The 15,212-nt window shown below is 40.1% G+C and overlaps 1 protein-coding gene across 1 annotated transcript in view; it reads right to left on the bottom strand.

The window, feature by feature from the left end:
- LOC109480048 (transmembrane protein 26-like) overlaps window positions 1-12,126 on the bottom strand; it is a 16,123-nt gene extending 3,997 nt beyond the window's left edge. Inside the window, exons 1-4 of the mRNA XM_019782192.1 lie at window positions 11,873-12,126; window positions 2,590-2,767; window positions 888-983; window positions 112-300 (exon numbers count right to left, since the gene is read on the bottom strand). Of these exons, the coding sequence (XP_019637751.1) occupies window positions 112-300; window positions 888-983; window positions 2,590-2,767; window positions 11,873-12,069 (660 nt within the window). The 5' untranslated portion in view covers window positions 12,070-12,126. The remainder of the gene's footprint in view (window positions 1-111; window positions 301-887; window positions 984-2,589; window positions 2,768-11,872) is intronic.
- Between the last annotated feature and the right edge of the window lie 3,086 nt (window positions 12,127-15,212).

Below are 15,212 nucleotides of genomic sequence, written 5' to 3'. Positions count from 1 at the left end.
GATTTAAAAAAATATTAAAAAAAAAATACGTCATAGGCCCATAGCCATTTGCCATAGCCTCAGCACTACCAAAAAAATAACCTGCAATAGATGAATGAAAAAGTGACGAACCTTCAGGGTGTCGCAGAACTCCAGGATATCGGCGGCGCTGCCCAGATATACGAAGAGCAGCTGCGAGAGTTGGTCTCGCGTCACCTCGCCCCGCGGCATGACCCAGCGGCCAAAGATCAGCAGGAACAGCATGCCCAGCTCCACGGCCAACACCCACTCTTCCGAGCTCAGCTCCAGAGGAATGTCAACCTGGCAGGCAACTCAAGCTTTAGTTCCTACTCTTTTTATAGCAACAGCATTTCGTGCTATCATGAAAATACATTTGTTTTGGTAGTTACATGACATTGTTTAAAGTTAATTGTTCCAACACAAGAAATTAGTCTTGAGACTAGAGCTTTCGACCAGTACCTATGGTCCTCTTCCATAGACTTACCCAGTGAGACCGCGACGGGGGCCGACATCGATTACCAGATACCTTTGACCCACCCCAAGTCACGTGAGAAGACTCATTCTATTGAAGAAGACCAGAGTGACTGGTCGAAAGCTCTAGGTGAGATCAAGCTGTCAAACGAGTGTTGAAAAAGTTCGGTCTTAAGAGGAAAAATGAACGTGAAAGTTGAATAACATTTCACGAATATTTTTATCGTGTATTCATAAATAATAAAAAGTACCATCGTTCGCTTTGTGATTCGTTGGTTCATTGACAAGAATACGCTATAAAATCGGAACGTTTCGTGTATTTTACCAGTAGAGAGGCTTATATGTACTCTTTTGTTTAGAATCACTGTTATATTTTCACTGTAAAACACACGAAACTCTCCATTTTTATAGTGTACCTCTTTCAGGTTGAGTCCGGGGATATCGGGCATGACGATACCGGTGCTCCGTGGTCGCCTGCGCCTCGTACATTTCAAACGCGTGAAGAACTTTTGCTGGGGTAGGGTTACCATCGGGGGGAAAGCAAGAAATAGCAGCGGCAGGGGAAAGGGAAAAGGAAGGTAATGGATACAAGGGAGCTATTGGTAGGTTTAGAGTGTGAGTGAAGATGGCAAGCAAGGGGTGCAGCTACATCAAGTGCAGTGTCCACTTTACATTTACAGGAGGACACTGGAACATGTAGCTTAAGCCTCGGTCACAACCCGCCGCACGTGTTTTTGTCCGTACGTTTTTTGGGAGGCTACGTCTGCTACGTTTTTTTTTTTGAAAACGTGGAGAAGGAGTGGCATCGACGCACGTTACTCGCACGGTTTCGCAAAGTGTAAGAGTGTGGTCTGCACGCCCCGTCTGGCCGTGAGCGGTTGCGTGCATCGTACGTTGCGCAAGCGGTAAGTGAGTTGTACGTGCTTACAACGTACGATCTCTGTGCGATTGCAACTTTACCGTAAGGAGGCCGTACTCGCACGTGCGTCTTTTATACGGTACGTACGGGGCACGCGCGTCGCCCGTACTCGCACGCACGGGTGGTGAATCCGCAGACCGCACGCAGAAAAAGTTTTACTTGCACTTAAAGTTCTACGGCGTGTCTGCGTGCTCCCAAATCCGTAGGATTCCGTACGGAGGCGGTACTCACCACGCACGGATGCCCTGCGTTTGCCCACGTTTTTGCACGTAGACAGCACACAGAAGCACGTGCGGCGGGTTGTGACCGTAGCTTTATATGGACACATGTGCATGAAGGATATGGACACTGGTACATGTAGCATGAGGAAAACGTGCTCGCTTATATAGATGAGATGTTAGTATGGTTTGGGACATGCAGATTGCAAAGGGAAATGTAGTGCTAATAAATTTAACAAAAACATGCCTGATCTACATGTACGTCACGATGCTAAGTAAAAAGCAGTGCAACGATCACCTATAGGGCCCCAAATAAATAGCCTGGGTGCCAGGCTGTCTCCAGGGCCTAAACAGGCCAAGTTCACGGCTCTACGGCCAAGGAAATTATACCACAACCCCCCCTCAGTTATTCCCATCATTCTGACAAACCGTGGGCCTAGTGTATTATTGGTCTGGCATCCAGGCTACAGATTTTTTTTTTAAGTGGGCACTTCTCAATCTTATGCATGAGCAGTGTACTAGTAAATTATAAACATTAGGCCACAGCAAGTAATTTTTATGGATGACATCAGCGCGCATTAATTTTTGCCTGACTTTGGGAAAAAAACAAGAAATTTTGTTGCCTTCTGACAGTGGTCAACATGCCGAAAATAGGCCAAGATGTCTGTTGTCATGCCGGAAGGTGGATGGCAGATAACATCAAGAGAGGAGACAAGAAAAGGCTCTGATTTAATGTTTTGATGCAGTGATATGAGATGCTGGCTGTGTATATGTGATGTTCCCACTGAATCAAAACCATTTGAACAATGATTGAGTCAAAATTTTAAAATGTAGGAACATTGTTTTTTTCCGGCCCGTCTTGTTTTTTTTTCGCCCGCTCGCATTAAATTTGGAGTCTGCGGAGGATGTCATCCATAAAATTTACTTGCTGTGGCCTTAGGAAAGTAAAAAAAAATATCCTAAATCTATCTGAATTCTTACCCCATCCACGAGCCGTATCGGACCTCCAGTCTCTTCCTCCTCCTTGTTGGAAGTGGAGTTCTGGTTTTTGAGCTCTATGTCCACCTCCAGCTGTATCCGCTCGTCCAAACGTTGCAACTCCAGAAACCAGATGGCCGGGACCATGACAGAGAGATAGAAGAAAAAACTCGGACACCACCTTCGAAAAAATAGTATTAGTTATTAATGATGAAATACCTTTATTGTACATTCATGCCACGACGGGCTAGGTACAGGTCAAGACTTAACAGACACATAACAAACATATGTAGAAAAGTGTAGACAAAAGATACATTGCTTGACTTAGACATACATACGTAAGTAACATACAAGGATACTATACTAGGCTAATACAAAGTGTTCTAGTTACTGAGCTAATACAGAGTGGTCAACTTCTTCTTGCTTTTTTGTACAATGGAAAATGTGGGAACAGATCATATTTGTGATACAGGGTTTGTCTAGATGCATCAAAAATATAAATTTATCGTTTGCATTTAGGTGTTCGAAGTATGGGAACTTCTCTTTGATATGATTAAAAAGGACAGATCTTTTATTAGAATATAAAGTACAGTCTAAAATAAAGTGTTGTTCATCCTCTATTCTATTCATGTTACAGTAATATGTACTTGAATATGTTCTTATTGCCTACGATGATATAAGTTAAATGTATTACGACCAAGATGTGTTGTTGCAGGTAGTAGGTCGAACAATTATGACTAGGACTAGTTATCTAGTATATTGAAAACAATCATTGATTTGAATTATGATTTGTGACAGGTTTGGTATTTGATGATAAAAAGTGTTGATTTGGGTAATTTGGTGCTATTTTATGTAACTATTTAACTTGGTAATTTGACTACTTCTCATAATGTCCGTCGACGTCTGCCAGGAGTTAAAAACAAAGCAAAAATCTCAAAAACAAACATGGCTAAAGCTCAAGTTATTAGTAATAGATAAATACTAGTAATCGGTCCTAAAATCTACTATTGATCGAAGTTTGAGGTATTTTCAGTATCGTTTGATAAACAAGTTCTTACCGTGCAACAAAATTCTTCGAACCTGGAATTTGATTGAGTCAAATTCCTGCTCCTTTTGTGATCAGAATGAAGAATCTTATATACATGTTTTCTGGGAGTGTGTTCATGTCATCCCTTTTTGGTTCGTTATACTAAAATGGTTAACCCAAGAAATTGGTCTAAATTTAGAATTAACGCCTTTTGTGATTATTTTTGGTGACTTATCTGTAAATGCGTCCTCTTTAAAGAATTTAATTATTTTACTGGGTAAACTCTTTATCTTTCGCTCTCGGCGATATAAAAGTCTACATTTTCAGTCCTTTTAAAAGTTAGTGTCCTTTTACCAAAAGACAGAGTTTCTTATTGCATCTCGGAGAGGGAAGCTGGAGAAGCATCGGGGTAAATGGGGAACTTTATGTTCAGATTAATTATTCACTTTTGCCGTGTCATGCATATTTAACTTGTTTTGCCTCATTTTACACAAGTTATTCTTGGTTCTTACTTTTAGTCAACCATGACTGAACGTGTAGTTTATGTAGTTTATTGGTTCCCATGTTCTCTTTGTATTTGAATTGTTTTATATTTCTTGAATAAAATTCTTAAAAAAAAAAGATAAATACTAGTATGGCCGGCCATAATTTGCACTAGTTTTTGTCTACCTAGACACAAAACTTCTGTTCTGCCAGTGACGCTATACTGAAAAGAATAGTTCCTTTATACAGGAGTGTGTTCTTTGACATTCGTTTTATTCGAAGAATAGCATTTGCAGATCTTCTTCCATTATTATATGGCGTTTATGTGCAAGAAGAGCATGTAATGACCTCCAGGTCATTGCGAAGCAGACTTCTTTAGAATCTAGATAATCCACTTTTTCCTTATTCATCAACATCCGCAACGATGTTCAATGAGTCAAGACGTCATTAGGTACAACATCAGGTACGACCAATGACGTTGTCGTTCATCATCTGACATGCAATGTCTCTGACAGGGACGTTCCTCTGGGGATTAGGTCACGATCGTGTCACCCCCAATGGTAGTTTTAGGGCCAATGGAGGATGACAGGTTTCATCGGTACAGGAGGTTCGATAGGAAAGTCCTTGACAGTGAGACTGAAATAGATTCGTCGGAGGTGATGCGAATACGAAATGATTCCATTATGTTTTAAACAATTGTTTTACATTTCTCAAATACAACCACAGTAATGACTGTTATTTCAGACTCGTTCTTCCATTTCCCCAATGCTAGAGATGTTATAATGGATTCCGATCCATTTGGATATATATATGTATGCCATAAAAAGAACAGTAGTCGTAAAATAAGTGCCACCCGGCTTGCCATTTGTACATATGTCCGCTATGCTGGTTATGAAATACTGTATAAAGCTGAAAGATATAGACAATATCCCGAATAACTTTTTTAAAAATCCACATGTACATTTTCGAACCATGATGTAGGTACCACTTTGATATGTAAAAACTGACCATTTCAGAATTTCCTACAAAGAATAGCATCACCACAGGTTGCATTTGTACCCTAGCACTGTGTACGCGTAAAATTATAACTTGTACTTCTGTATTGAATAGAGGAGCGTGATTTTTTTTAATAACTTCTAAAACGTGGTGACGTCGCACTCAAGTTTTTCAAACTTATATTAATGCCGTCACCAACACAGGGGACAATACAATACTCATTTACACCTGAGCTAAGTGAGGAAAGTCGTGTAAAGTGCCTTCTTTCCCAAGGGCACAAGATCGGTGGCATGTCAGGACTCGAACCCGGGACCTCTAGGTTCCGAGTCGAGCACTCTGACGCTACGCCAAATAGCGTGAAATTGGAGCTTGTACACGTATCGGGTTCACTGACAGATGTGTTATAGAACAACTTCTCCTGGGGATCAACGTGACACATAACAACACAGTTAAACAGTCGTCTATGAAATGCAATACTCCTTATCTGACCTCTTTTCGTGCGATAAATTTCATTCCATGTTATATTATATTAAATCCATCTAAAAGATTTCTTTTCTACTTGCTTAGGCTGCTGTAACTCCGTTACCATGGTATGCTATATAGTTAGCACCATTTTTGTTTGTAAAATGCTACTTATAAAGCAGCTGGAATTGAAAGCTGCTGATACTCTTCTGCCTATTGTTTCAGTAGAGACTTTTATCTTTTGCACTAGCATGTAGCTTTTCCTACTGACGACCATATAACTAGCAGAAGGGCCTCCTTTTCAGCTAGAAAATTTTATAGAATGCTTTAAAGCCTTTAAAAATGGTACACACTTCTTTTTCTGCTTAGCACATATGAGAAAGAGTGTGGGGAGGTCAAACACACAGCACTACCAGCAGACCAGCCCCCTTCTGCAGTGCATTGCACAACTGTGTGTCGCCCAAGGGCTACAGAAATGGATATGGGCACCACCCTACGCTCTGCAATAGAGTGGAACGGGACATTTTTTAAGGCGTTGTTGAGGATCTCGAAATGTGGTACGTTGTCTCATCTGTAGACCTCTGGAAGGCATTTGAGTAATACCACATTCTATCTCGAGCATTTGCCTAACCCGAATACGCTGTAAAGCCTAGAGGTGTAAAAAAATCGACTGTACAGGGTCGGCATGTAGCTGCGCACATATGTGGCAATTTGTGGAGGAAACGACACTTCATTAGAACGTTATGAGGTTCCGCTAGGGATTTATGTTTATAACTGTCGCGTTCAATAAAGAGGCAGCTACAGACACATTTCATTTACGGTATATTAGCACACGTTATGAACAAAAAGTGTCAAATAGTCTCGGACATCTTGTTTATGATATTTCATTTCTAAAGTTCACGATCTTTATTGCCCCAAAGGTTATGAGAATTGGTAAGTTATGATGTTTGAGACTGTTCAGAAGGTGCCATATGGCGAGTCTTGCATCACTGACTCTTTGTGGCCTCTGATGCCTGCAGATCGAAGCGAGTAACGAGGTAAGCTATTTGCTGATTTTCACGGTCTAGTTTACAGTAACCAACCCATGCAGATAACAACAATGCCGTGCCACATTGAACCGTGCAGAAAAGGACCCCATCGTAGGTAGCTGTACAGACATTTCTTGAAAGGTTGACGACAACAGGATTAGAAATGGTAAGGCAGGAAGGACATTTTGTATCGGTGCTCAACTTATTATATTGTTTATAACTGCAATGAATTTTAGTACCACCTGCTAATCCAGCTATTCGATGTGGTTCAAGTCATTTTACAACAATGTGTGAAGAGGCTACTGGAATACATGAACTTACTTTTATGATTATGTGGTAGACAACGTCTGCTTTCAGTGAAACGCACGAAGTGCCATCTTCGGGTACAATTGAAAGTATAAAATTCATGCTATGAAAATACATCAACATTACTATTGGCGTTTGTGTTATACTGACCTATTTGATCGTAACTATTATTTTGACCCGTTGCAATTGCTATAGGTTCAATCCACAATGTGTTAGGGTGCTCCTGGAATACATAGACTTACTTTTTTTTATGATTCTGTAGTAGACAACGTCTGATTTCATTCAAACGCACGAAGTGCCGTTTTCGGGTACAATTGAAAGTATAGAATTCATGCTATGAAAATACATCAACATTACTATTGGCGTTTGTGTTATACTGACCTATTTGATCGTAACTATTATGTTGGCCCGTTGTACTTTCTATAGGTTCAATCATGATTGATGCAGTACTTTTTCCATAGTTATTATGACCTTTCAGGAAACTACCACAGGTAATGACAGTAATAACATTCGATCGGAAGTAATACCTTTCTTTTCACTCATTGTGTCCCTCTCGGACATAAAAACAAAATCATGTCTTGCCATAAAAATAATAGAGCGTTGAAGATAAAAAGATTATTCCATCATTGTGGTTCTATTTTGTACACTGAAAGCTTAAGGCTGATAGAAACATCTTTGGATTTAACTATTTGACAAATTTTATAGGTCAAAGCAGTCGAAAAACTCCAGTAATTTTCCATACTAAAACATGAGTAACGTGTCTTAACACACATTCATGTCATACATGACTGATGTTGCACCGTTCTATTGCCATAATGACCCAAAACGCAGCCATTTCATATCATTATACACATTCCAAACACATTACACTAGTCTTCACAATACACATTACATATATGTGGGGAAATGAAGAAGCCTTTGACAACACATAATGACGGCACAACAACAAAACGGCAGAAAGTAAAGAAAATGAAATATTAATTACGTCCTTTATGGCGGTACATTATTCATTGATGCCGATAACTTATTGATGACGTTTGAGTTACTATGTACGTGTTTTCAATATTAGCTTTGGTCTCTGTATTAGTCAAGAAAACGGCCACTAGCTATTCATTCTTCAAAAGCATGCAGTGCAGTTTTTAGGGCTTGGAAACCCGATTTTTCAAAGCTAATATTCTAGTCATTTATCTACATATTGAGTTGAAACCACACTGTCACGATGTATATCGACCCTCATGGAGTAAAATGTACAAAAAATTCTGACGAAAAATGTTACTGGAAGCGCCCTGGCCTGATTTTTAGGGTACCACCCAGAAAATAAAGGACATCATCTAGATCTTGGGGCTAGTTTCTGCAGTTTTAAAAGCCAAAAGTATGAAATACTTCCTCAAATGTGCTAAATGTGCTAATGTGAAGCAGTATGTGTCAATATCACAAAGATTGCCTTAGTCAGAATATTTCCAGTTTTTCTCCCTGAAATCGCACTGGATGCCTTTAAGGGCTCTGTCATCACAAAGAGTACTGATTAGGCCATGTTGATTTGATTATATGGATGACATCCTCCGGGAGCCCCAAAACTGATGCGCGCGTGCGAATAAAAAAAAAGTTTTGCAAAAAAAAAAAGAAGTTCTTTTCATTATGAAATCTACGTGGTCATGAGGGTTGAGCAAATGGCACAGAATATGGTTTGGCGAATAACCTAGTCTTCAAGTTCATTTCTTTACAATTTCGTCTTTTTTCGTTTGATTTTGGCATTCTACGACGTTGGTATAGTTTTTATTAATTTTTTTTTTGTAACTTATGGTATATTTTTGCTCCTTTTGCAACTGTTTTGTACGATTTACAGTATGGTTGAAAACTTTTTTTTTTGGTAAACGGCCGAAAATTCATGCGCGCGCGGATATCATCCATACAATCAAATCAACATGGCCTTAGCCCAATCAATACAAAAAGGATGGATGATACTATCCGTACTGTCTTCTCTGAAGATTTACGGAAGCGGCTGCGGCACATTTCCATGCCAAGCTTCTTAATTAAAAGTGGAATTGGCTTGATTGACCACATTACCGCGACCATTAGGCTAATCTGGCATCGACCGTGGATAGATGAATGGCACGCCATGGAGCGGCCGATCAAACAGATTTAACGGCCGGTTTATAAGGCCACACCAGGTAAATTTTATGGATGACGTCCGCGCGCGCATTGATTTTGGCCTGTTCCTAGAAAAAAAACCCAAGAAATTTCGCTTCCTGTAACTATGACCAAAGAGTCACGACAGTGCCGTAAATCGTCAGATTGACGTGAAACCCGTAACGCGAAAACAGGACAGGACGACAACTGCTGTTCCACCTGATTTATTGCTGTTTTGATGATGAATAAAAGTCTTCTTGCTTGTTAATCTGTGTCACCTCATTCAATTTGTGTCCTAACATTTGTCGTCTCTTAGTATATTTCTAATCTAGGCATCTTGTTTTTTAGGGCCCTTCTTGTTTTTTTTCGCCGTCTCGCATTAGATATAGGGTCTCCAAAGGACGTCATCCATAAAATTTACTTGGTGTGACCTAAGACGGATTAAGAGCAAATGGCGCCGCGGAAGCTAAAATGGGTCAAAAACTACCTGAGGTTTGACATGATAAGGTGCTCTGGGCAGACCAAAGAGCAACCTGCATTTTCACAGGAAATTCTTTATCTTTTGTCCATATTTGAGCAGGATCTCTAAACGGGCCATTTTGATTGCAGATTGCCTAGTTAATCGTTTTATTAAAACAGCAAAAACATAAATACAAACAAGATGGCATCGAACTCAAGTTCCATAGAACTTATATTAACGGCGCCATCTACACAAAACTATTAAACAGAGATATGGTAATTACATGGACAAAGAAATTAATATACAAAATTGAAGCAAACTATTTGGGGTTTAGTAAATGGAATTCAACGAGCGCAAGTCCCAACCCCTATCCCTTAGAATTGCTGATAGGACATGAGTAGAATAATTGAATTTGAAAAGATCAGTCAGATACAAAACGACCACTTTTGATTATGAGTAAAGCTCATAATTTTACAATTAGTCTCAAAAATGCAAAAGGATGATCTGTAAAGTAAAAGATGTTCCAAAGAATTTTCAGACAGGGAATTTAAGCCCAAAATGTGTCCCACCACCCTTGAAAGTTAGCCGAAGAGAAGAAGACGCTGGTAAGTGTAAGCTGGGCAGTGAAGTAAGAAGTGAGAAACAGATTCGCATTGGCACCCGCTGAACTATTCAATTTCTATCGTTAGTAAATGAAATGGTAGCAATGAGAAGTTTTGTCTGAATATTGTTAGATACCAAAGTTCACGTTTACATCCAAAAGACGTGGTAGCAAGCTGTTTCAGCACTATCCATTGCCTGACTGTCTCCATGCTTAACTCCAACACTTAAAGATATCATCAGGCCTGTATCTGCAGATGAATAAACTTAACTGTAACAAAGCATCTCATATTCACTGTCTTTCATACTGCAATCAGAGATGATCACTGCCAGCACAGTAAGTAAACTACACTTCACATACAACGAGCTATTTAGAATTTTCCTAACGTAGATTATGTGTGTCAATGATAAACACGTTTGATACCGAACATCGCACATTAACACACTTCTTTATAACATAGGTCTCTATGGTATCATAAAAGTGAACAATGATTATGATGATGACGATGAAAAGCGTTAAGTGGTAACCCTTAATGAGCCAAATGTCAGACGTCAACATCACTTTGAGTAAAACACTGAACTAACACTGTCAGCCATTCAGATTTCTTTAAAATTACTGATCAACTTAAGTCTACAACAACCAGCCTTCGTCAATTGCAGTATTGTTATATAGTAAGTAAGTTGGTAAGATGAAATACATTTTGTACTTGATTGTAAAATGTTTGATATTGAACGTGACACACTATTTAGAACAATCCACTTAGACAAACTGTATAAAGGTAGAACAAAGAAAGAGGTATTCAGTCATCTCATGTCCACCAGTAATGACCATACAATAGAAAAACTTTGTGAATTTATCTCCAATTGCTTTAAAAGGAGAGAAGAAATCCTTAAGGCCTAGTTTAGTTTATTCTCTAGTAGTTGTTAAGACTTTACGTCATTCTGTTATTCTGTTATCCTTGTATCCTATGTATCATGTTACTCAGTGCAATGTACATGTTACATCACATTCTGATGTATGCATTTAGCCCCATGGGCATGAACATGCAAAAATAAAGATTCTATATAACAACGATGATAGCAGATTGCGTTGTTGTATGGCTTTGAAGAAAACGTATCAAATACAAGACGATATCGCAACAAAAACGAAAGAGATACGAGTGAAAAGATTCTTTTTATGACTTTTTATAGTAGAAAACTAGAAACTGTATATGGTATACATACATCAAATGTTATTTCGGATTTTTGGCAAGTCTAGTCAGCGGTTTCATTGTTCTAACGTATCAAATGCAAGACGATGTCGTAACAAAAACGAAAGAGATACCAGTAAAAAATCTTTTTATGACTTCTTACAGTAGAAAACTGTATATGGCATACATACACCAAATGTTATTTTGGATTTTTGGCAAGTCTAGTCAGCGGTTTCATTGTTCTTTTTATTAAATCATCAAGGTGTAGTTAAATGGGTGTCTGGCTTCCTGTGATTGTGTTACATTCATGCAGCTAGGATAGCTAATGATCTGCAACGGGGCCGTCGGGAGAAAGTCTCTTTCTTCTTAAGCAAGGAGCGTGAAGTGCGCCGTCAAGCGAGGCGAGCTTCGGGCGAGCGGCGTCAATTTATCAAGACGCATTTCCAGATTTGCCTTTCAACTGCCAAGGACGTCGTAAGTCATGGCGTTAAGAACAGATGAAGTCCAAATTAAGCCTTAAAGGTTCGTGCACGCGTCCGGATAACCGCATTACGGTCGACCGACGGTGCCTGTTTGCGTGCCAATGATTAGTAGGAGGACTCACCATTTGTATTCCTTGCCCTTCCTCTTGCCGACGGTGTAGCATGTCTCTATGAAGAGCCCGGCTAGTCCTGACAGGCCGATCCAATAGATGGACGCTTTGTACACATCCGTTACCCTCCAGATGGCGATTAGTCCGTGAACAGCGAACAGAAGACGAGTGATCAGCGCCTTTATTATATTGATGCAGTGGAGCTCCATCTTTCAAGGCGCTGTGCTGACTGCTTGCCTTCCTTCTTGCCTGGTGTCTACACTAGAGACGCCGTCCTCTCCCTTCCCTGCGCAACCCTCTCTTAGCAACAACAGTCACAAAGCCGGCGATTGATCTCTCCTGATGGGACTTAACCTGCTTCTTTAAAATTTAATGCTACTCAAGTGGGCTGCAAATGGCACGTACCCGAGGTCCGAGCTTTGTGTAGTTCTCGTCTTCCAAGTTCTTGGTCACGATATCTTCTCGTGCAGAAATGGCTTAATGTCAGGAAAAGGTTTCACGCTTTCTGAGGCGCGGTTAAAGATGCTTGTTGTCGAGCAGTAATCGCACACATTAAAACGCGTGAGTCTTACATTATTGCAATTACTCATAAAGATGTGACAAACCTTATCATCGCCCTCATCGGGGAACGACTGCTTTAGTGGGAGCAATCATCCCGGGCGATCTTTCCGGCCCTATTCCCTCCATGGCGCAGCCTGTGCCACCGCCTCCTCCCGGTAAAACGACACTAGAAGGGCCCTGAGTCACAGTTAACGACTTCCCCATTGACGAGTTCTCTTAACGATCCATGCTTCATGCCATCATCAACGTCCCATGTTGCCTATCGATTTGAACATTGTAGTGGCTGCTGAATCACGTTAACAAAACAAAGTGGCCCGGGTAATGACAGGGGAATAGACTTTCGGAAAACGTTCTAATGTCTAATACGGGGACATGATCGGCAACCAATAAAGGATCTACACTGATTTATTCTGTGTGCAGATCAATGGCAATGTTGGGATCTTGCCCATTCAGGACAAGTGTTGGATTAAAAGTACAGGCCATTCCACAGTCCGGTCACGGCCTGGTGAGTAGGCCAATTTCAACCAATATGACTCCCTTTTTTTTCTGAAAGCGTATATGAATGATTCAACCTTCTCTGAAATTATACATCTGCAGTGATGATCTATCAAATTACCGCAGAAAACCCATTAGAGATTATTAATTTATCACATTTCCGTCTCGTCTGATATGAGCGACTCGTTTCCCCGACAATTCGTAGAAAGGCAACACCGACTCACCTCCACCAAACCTCTGGCCTGGCTCTAGGCCCGGGTAGTCCATGGTAGTTAGCGACAATTCGGAGCCGGGCACATAGGCTACCGAAGCTCCACGACTCAAGAACTCAGTACATACGTACAGTGCCGATTCATAAATTCCGCAAAAAGCCAGCATGTGCCGGCTTGTCGTATACGTCGCTATGTACTGCCACAAATTCACAATACCAGCTATAGCTGTGTATTCCTGTGGTTTTGAAGCATTTTTATTTTTGGCCGGAATTTCATTTTATTCGCCCGCGCGCACTAGTTTGGGGGTCTTCAGAGGATGTCATCCATAAAAATAAGTCGGTGTGGCTAAACTACCAGTTACGTAATTTACGACGCGTGGGTTTCGGGAAATTTTACATCCACTCCTAAGGCCCGTGAAACCATCCTCAGGTTGCAAGTAAATCTATAAAGAGACAAATATTTCCTTAAGAGTGCAAAATTGCACTTTTATGATCATCGTGTAGTGTTTACTAGTCCCTCTGCGGTTTGGTATGTACTTGAGAGAACTTGCAGTTGATTTCCAAACGCATTACCGGGTTATTTTCTTTTTTACTAGCCTGGGTACCATCCATTTTTTCGAGCGTTGCGTAGCGACAATCCGGATGGTACCCAGGCTACTTTTTTACTATGGGCCCGGGAAATCTGCTGCGCGAAGACTTTTGAAAATATAACTTTATCTGAAGAGATGCTTTGAAATACGCAAAATACAGCGTTTGCTGGCAAATAACGTTAACTATCTTTCGAAGCTTTCTGTTTATGGTCTACCTCTGGACGCCCATATATATATATTTCTAAATAAAAAATACGTCATAATATAGCATCTTGGTTTCAGAGTTTAGGCGTTTAATATAACTAAAAAAAATTAATCATGGATCATGGATTAAATGTAGTGGTATTTGAGCGCTGATCATAGGTAACTGGCATGTGGGAGGAACGGGACGTGTTGTGCTCACACTATGTGGTACATTTCCATTGCAACATCTTTGGCTGTAAATTATTTCACAGCCATTATTTTTGTTTATTTATTATTTGCACGTATAAAAAAGTTACACAATCAAACAATAAGAATAAGAGAATATGCGGGGTAGGCCAGAAACCTAGGTGGTTTTTTTTAAAGGGCCTACCCCAAACAAAGGTAACTATGATACATGACAAAGCATATTTGAATTAAACATCAAAATTAAACAATGAAATAATGAAATGATTGATTAGTTAAACAAAATCAAGATACAGGAAATAATAACTGAAGTGTGTAAACTAGTTTTTACATCTACGAAAAGAAATTAAACAAAAGTCTTATAATTCAGGTCGCTGTTGCAGAAATTAACTGATTAGATAATTAAGATAAAAATTAACAAATGTTTTACGGTTGGGACTGCATTGTTACAGTAACTCCTAGCTCCAGTGCACAGTACACCAGTCATGGTAGCCCAGATGAAGACAGATTGTCCACGAAACATCGGCTATTGTTAAAAAAAGTGGTTATGAATAGAGAGGAACTTTGCTAATTAAACATTTTCAGCTGCGTGTAACAACTTGAGTACTTCGTGTGATACAATTGTTGCTACAGTAGTGAAACTGGTGACTGCATCATTGTTCTGATTAGTAACAAAGGCACGCGTAACTGCCTCCTTTCTTCTCAGAAATTGTTTCCTTCCGCCCTCTGCTTCGAGGGATATGGCAGGTAGTGCTGCATACCTAAACCCACATTTAGGTTCAGGTCCGGATTCAAGTCAAGAGGTTTAGGTTCAGTTCCAGACTTGTAAGTCCGGACCTAAACCCATGGTATATACAAAATTGCATGTTGGCAACCTTGCAATGTTGTTTGGGCAAAACTTTGGCCACATAACATGGAGGCCGACACTTGACAATGCCCGATGGCAATGTTTTCTTCATTTTGCAGCAAAGATTTTGCAATCTACGGAAGGTTTTAGAAAGAAAAGGGTATGTAAAATGGTCTTTTATGGTAATAAGGCCAGACTTGACTTTTAGTTGTTTTTTTTTTGGACTTGAACCTAAAGTCCTAAACATTCTTACAAGTCCGG

This window comes from Branchiostoma belcheri, unplaced genomic scaffold (genome assembly GCF_001625305.1).
Source record: "Branchiostoma belcheri isolate BF01 breed outbred unplaced genomic scaffold, Haploidv18h27 scaffold5, whole genome shotgun sequence".
Classification (NCBI taxonomy): domain Eukaryota; kingdom Metazoa; phylum Chordata; class Leptocardii; order Amphioxiformes; family Branchiostomatidae; genus Branchiostoma; species Branchiostoma belcheri.
The sequence above is the reverse complement of the archived record's forward strand: the minus strand, read 5'-3'. Positions and strand labels throughout refer to the sequence as shown.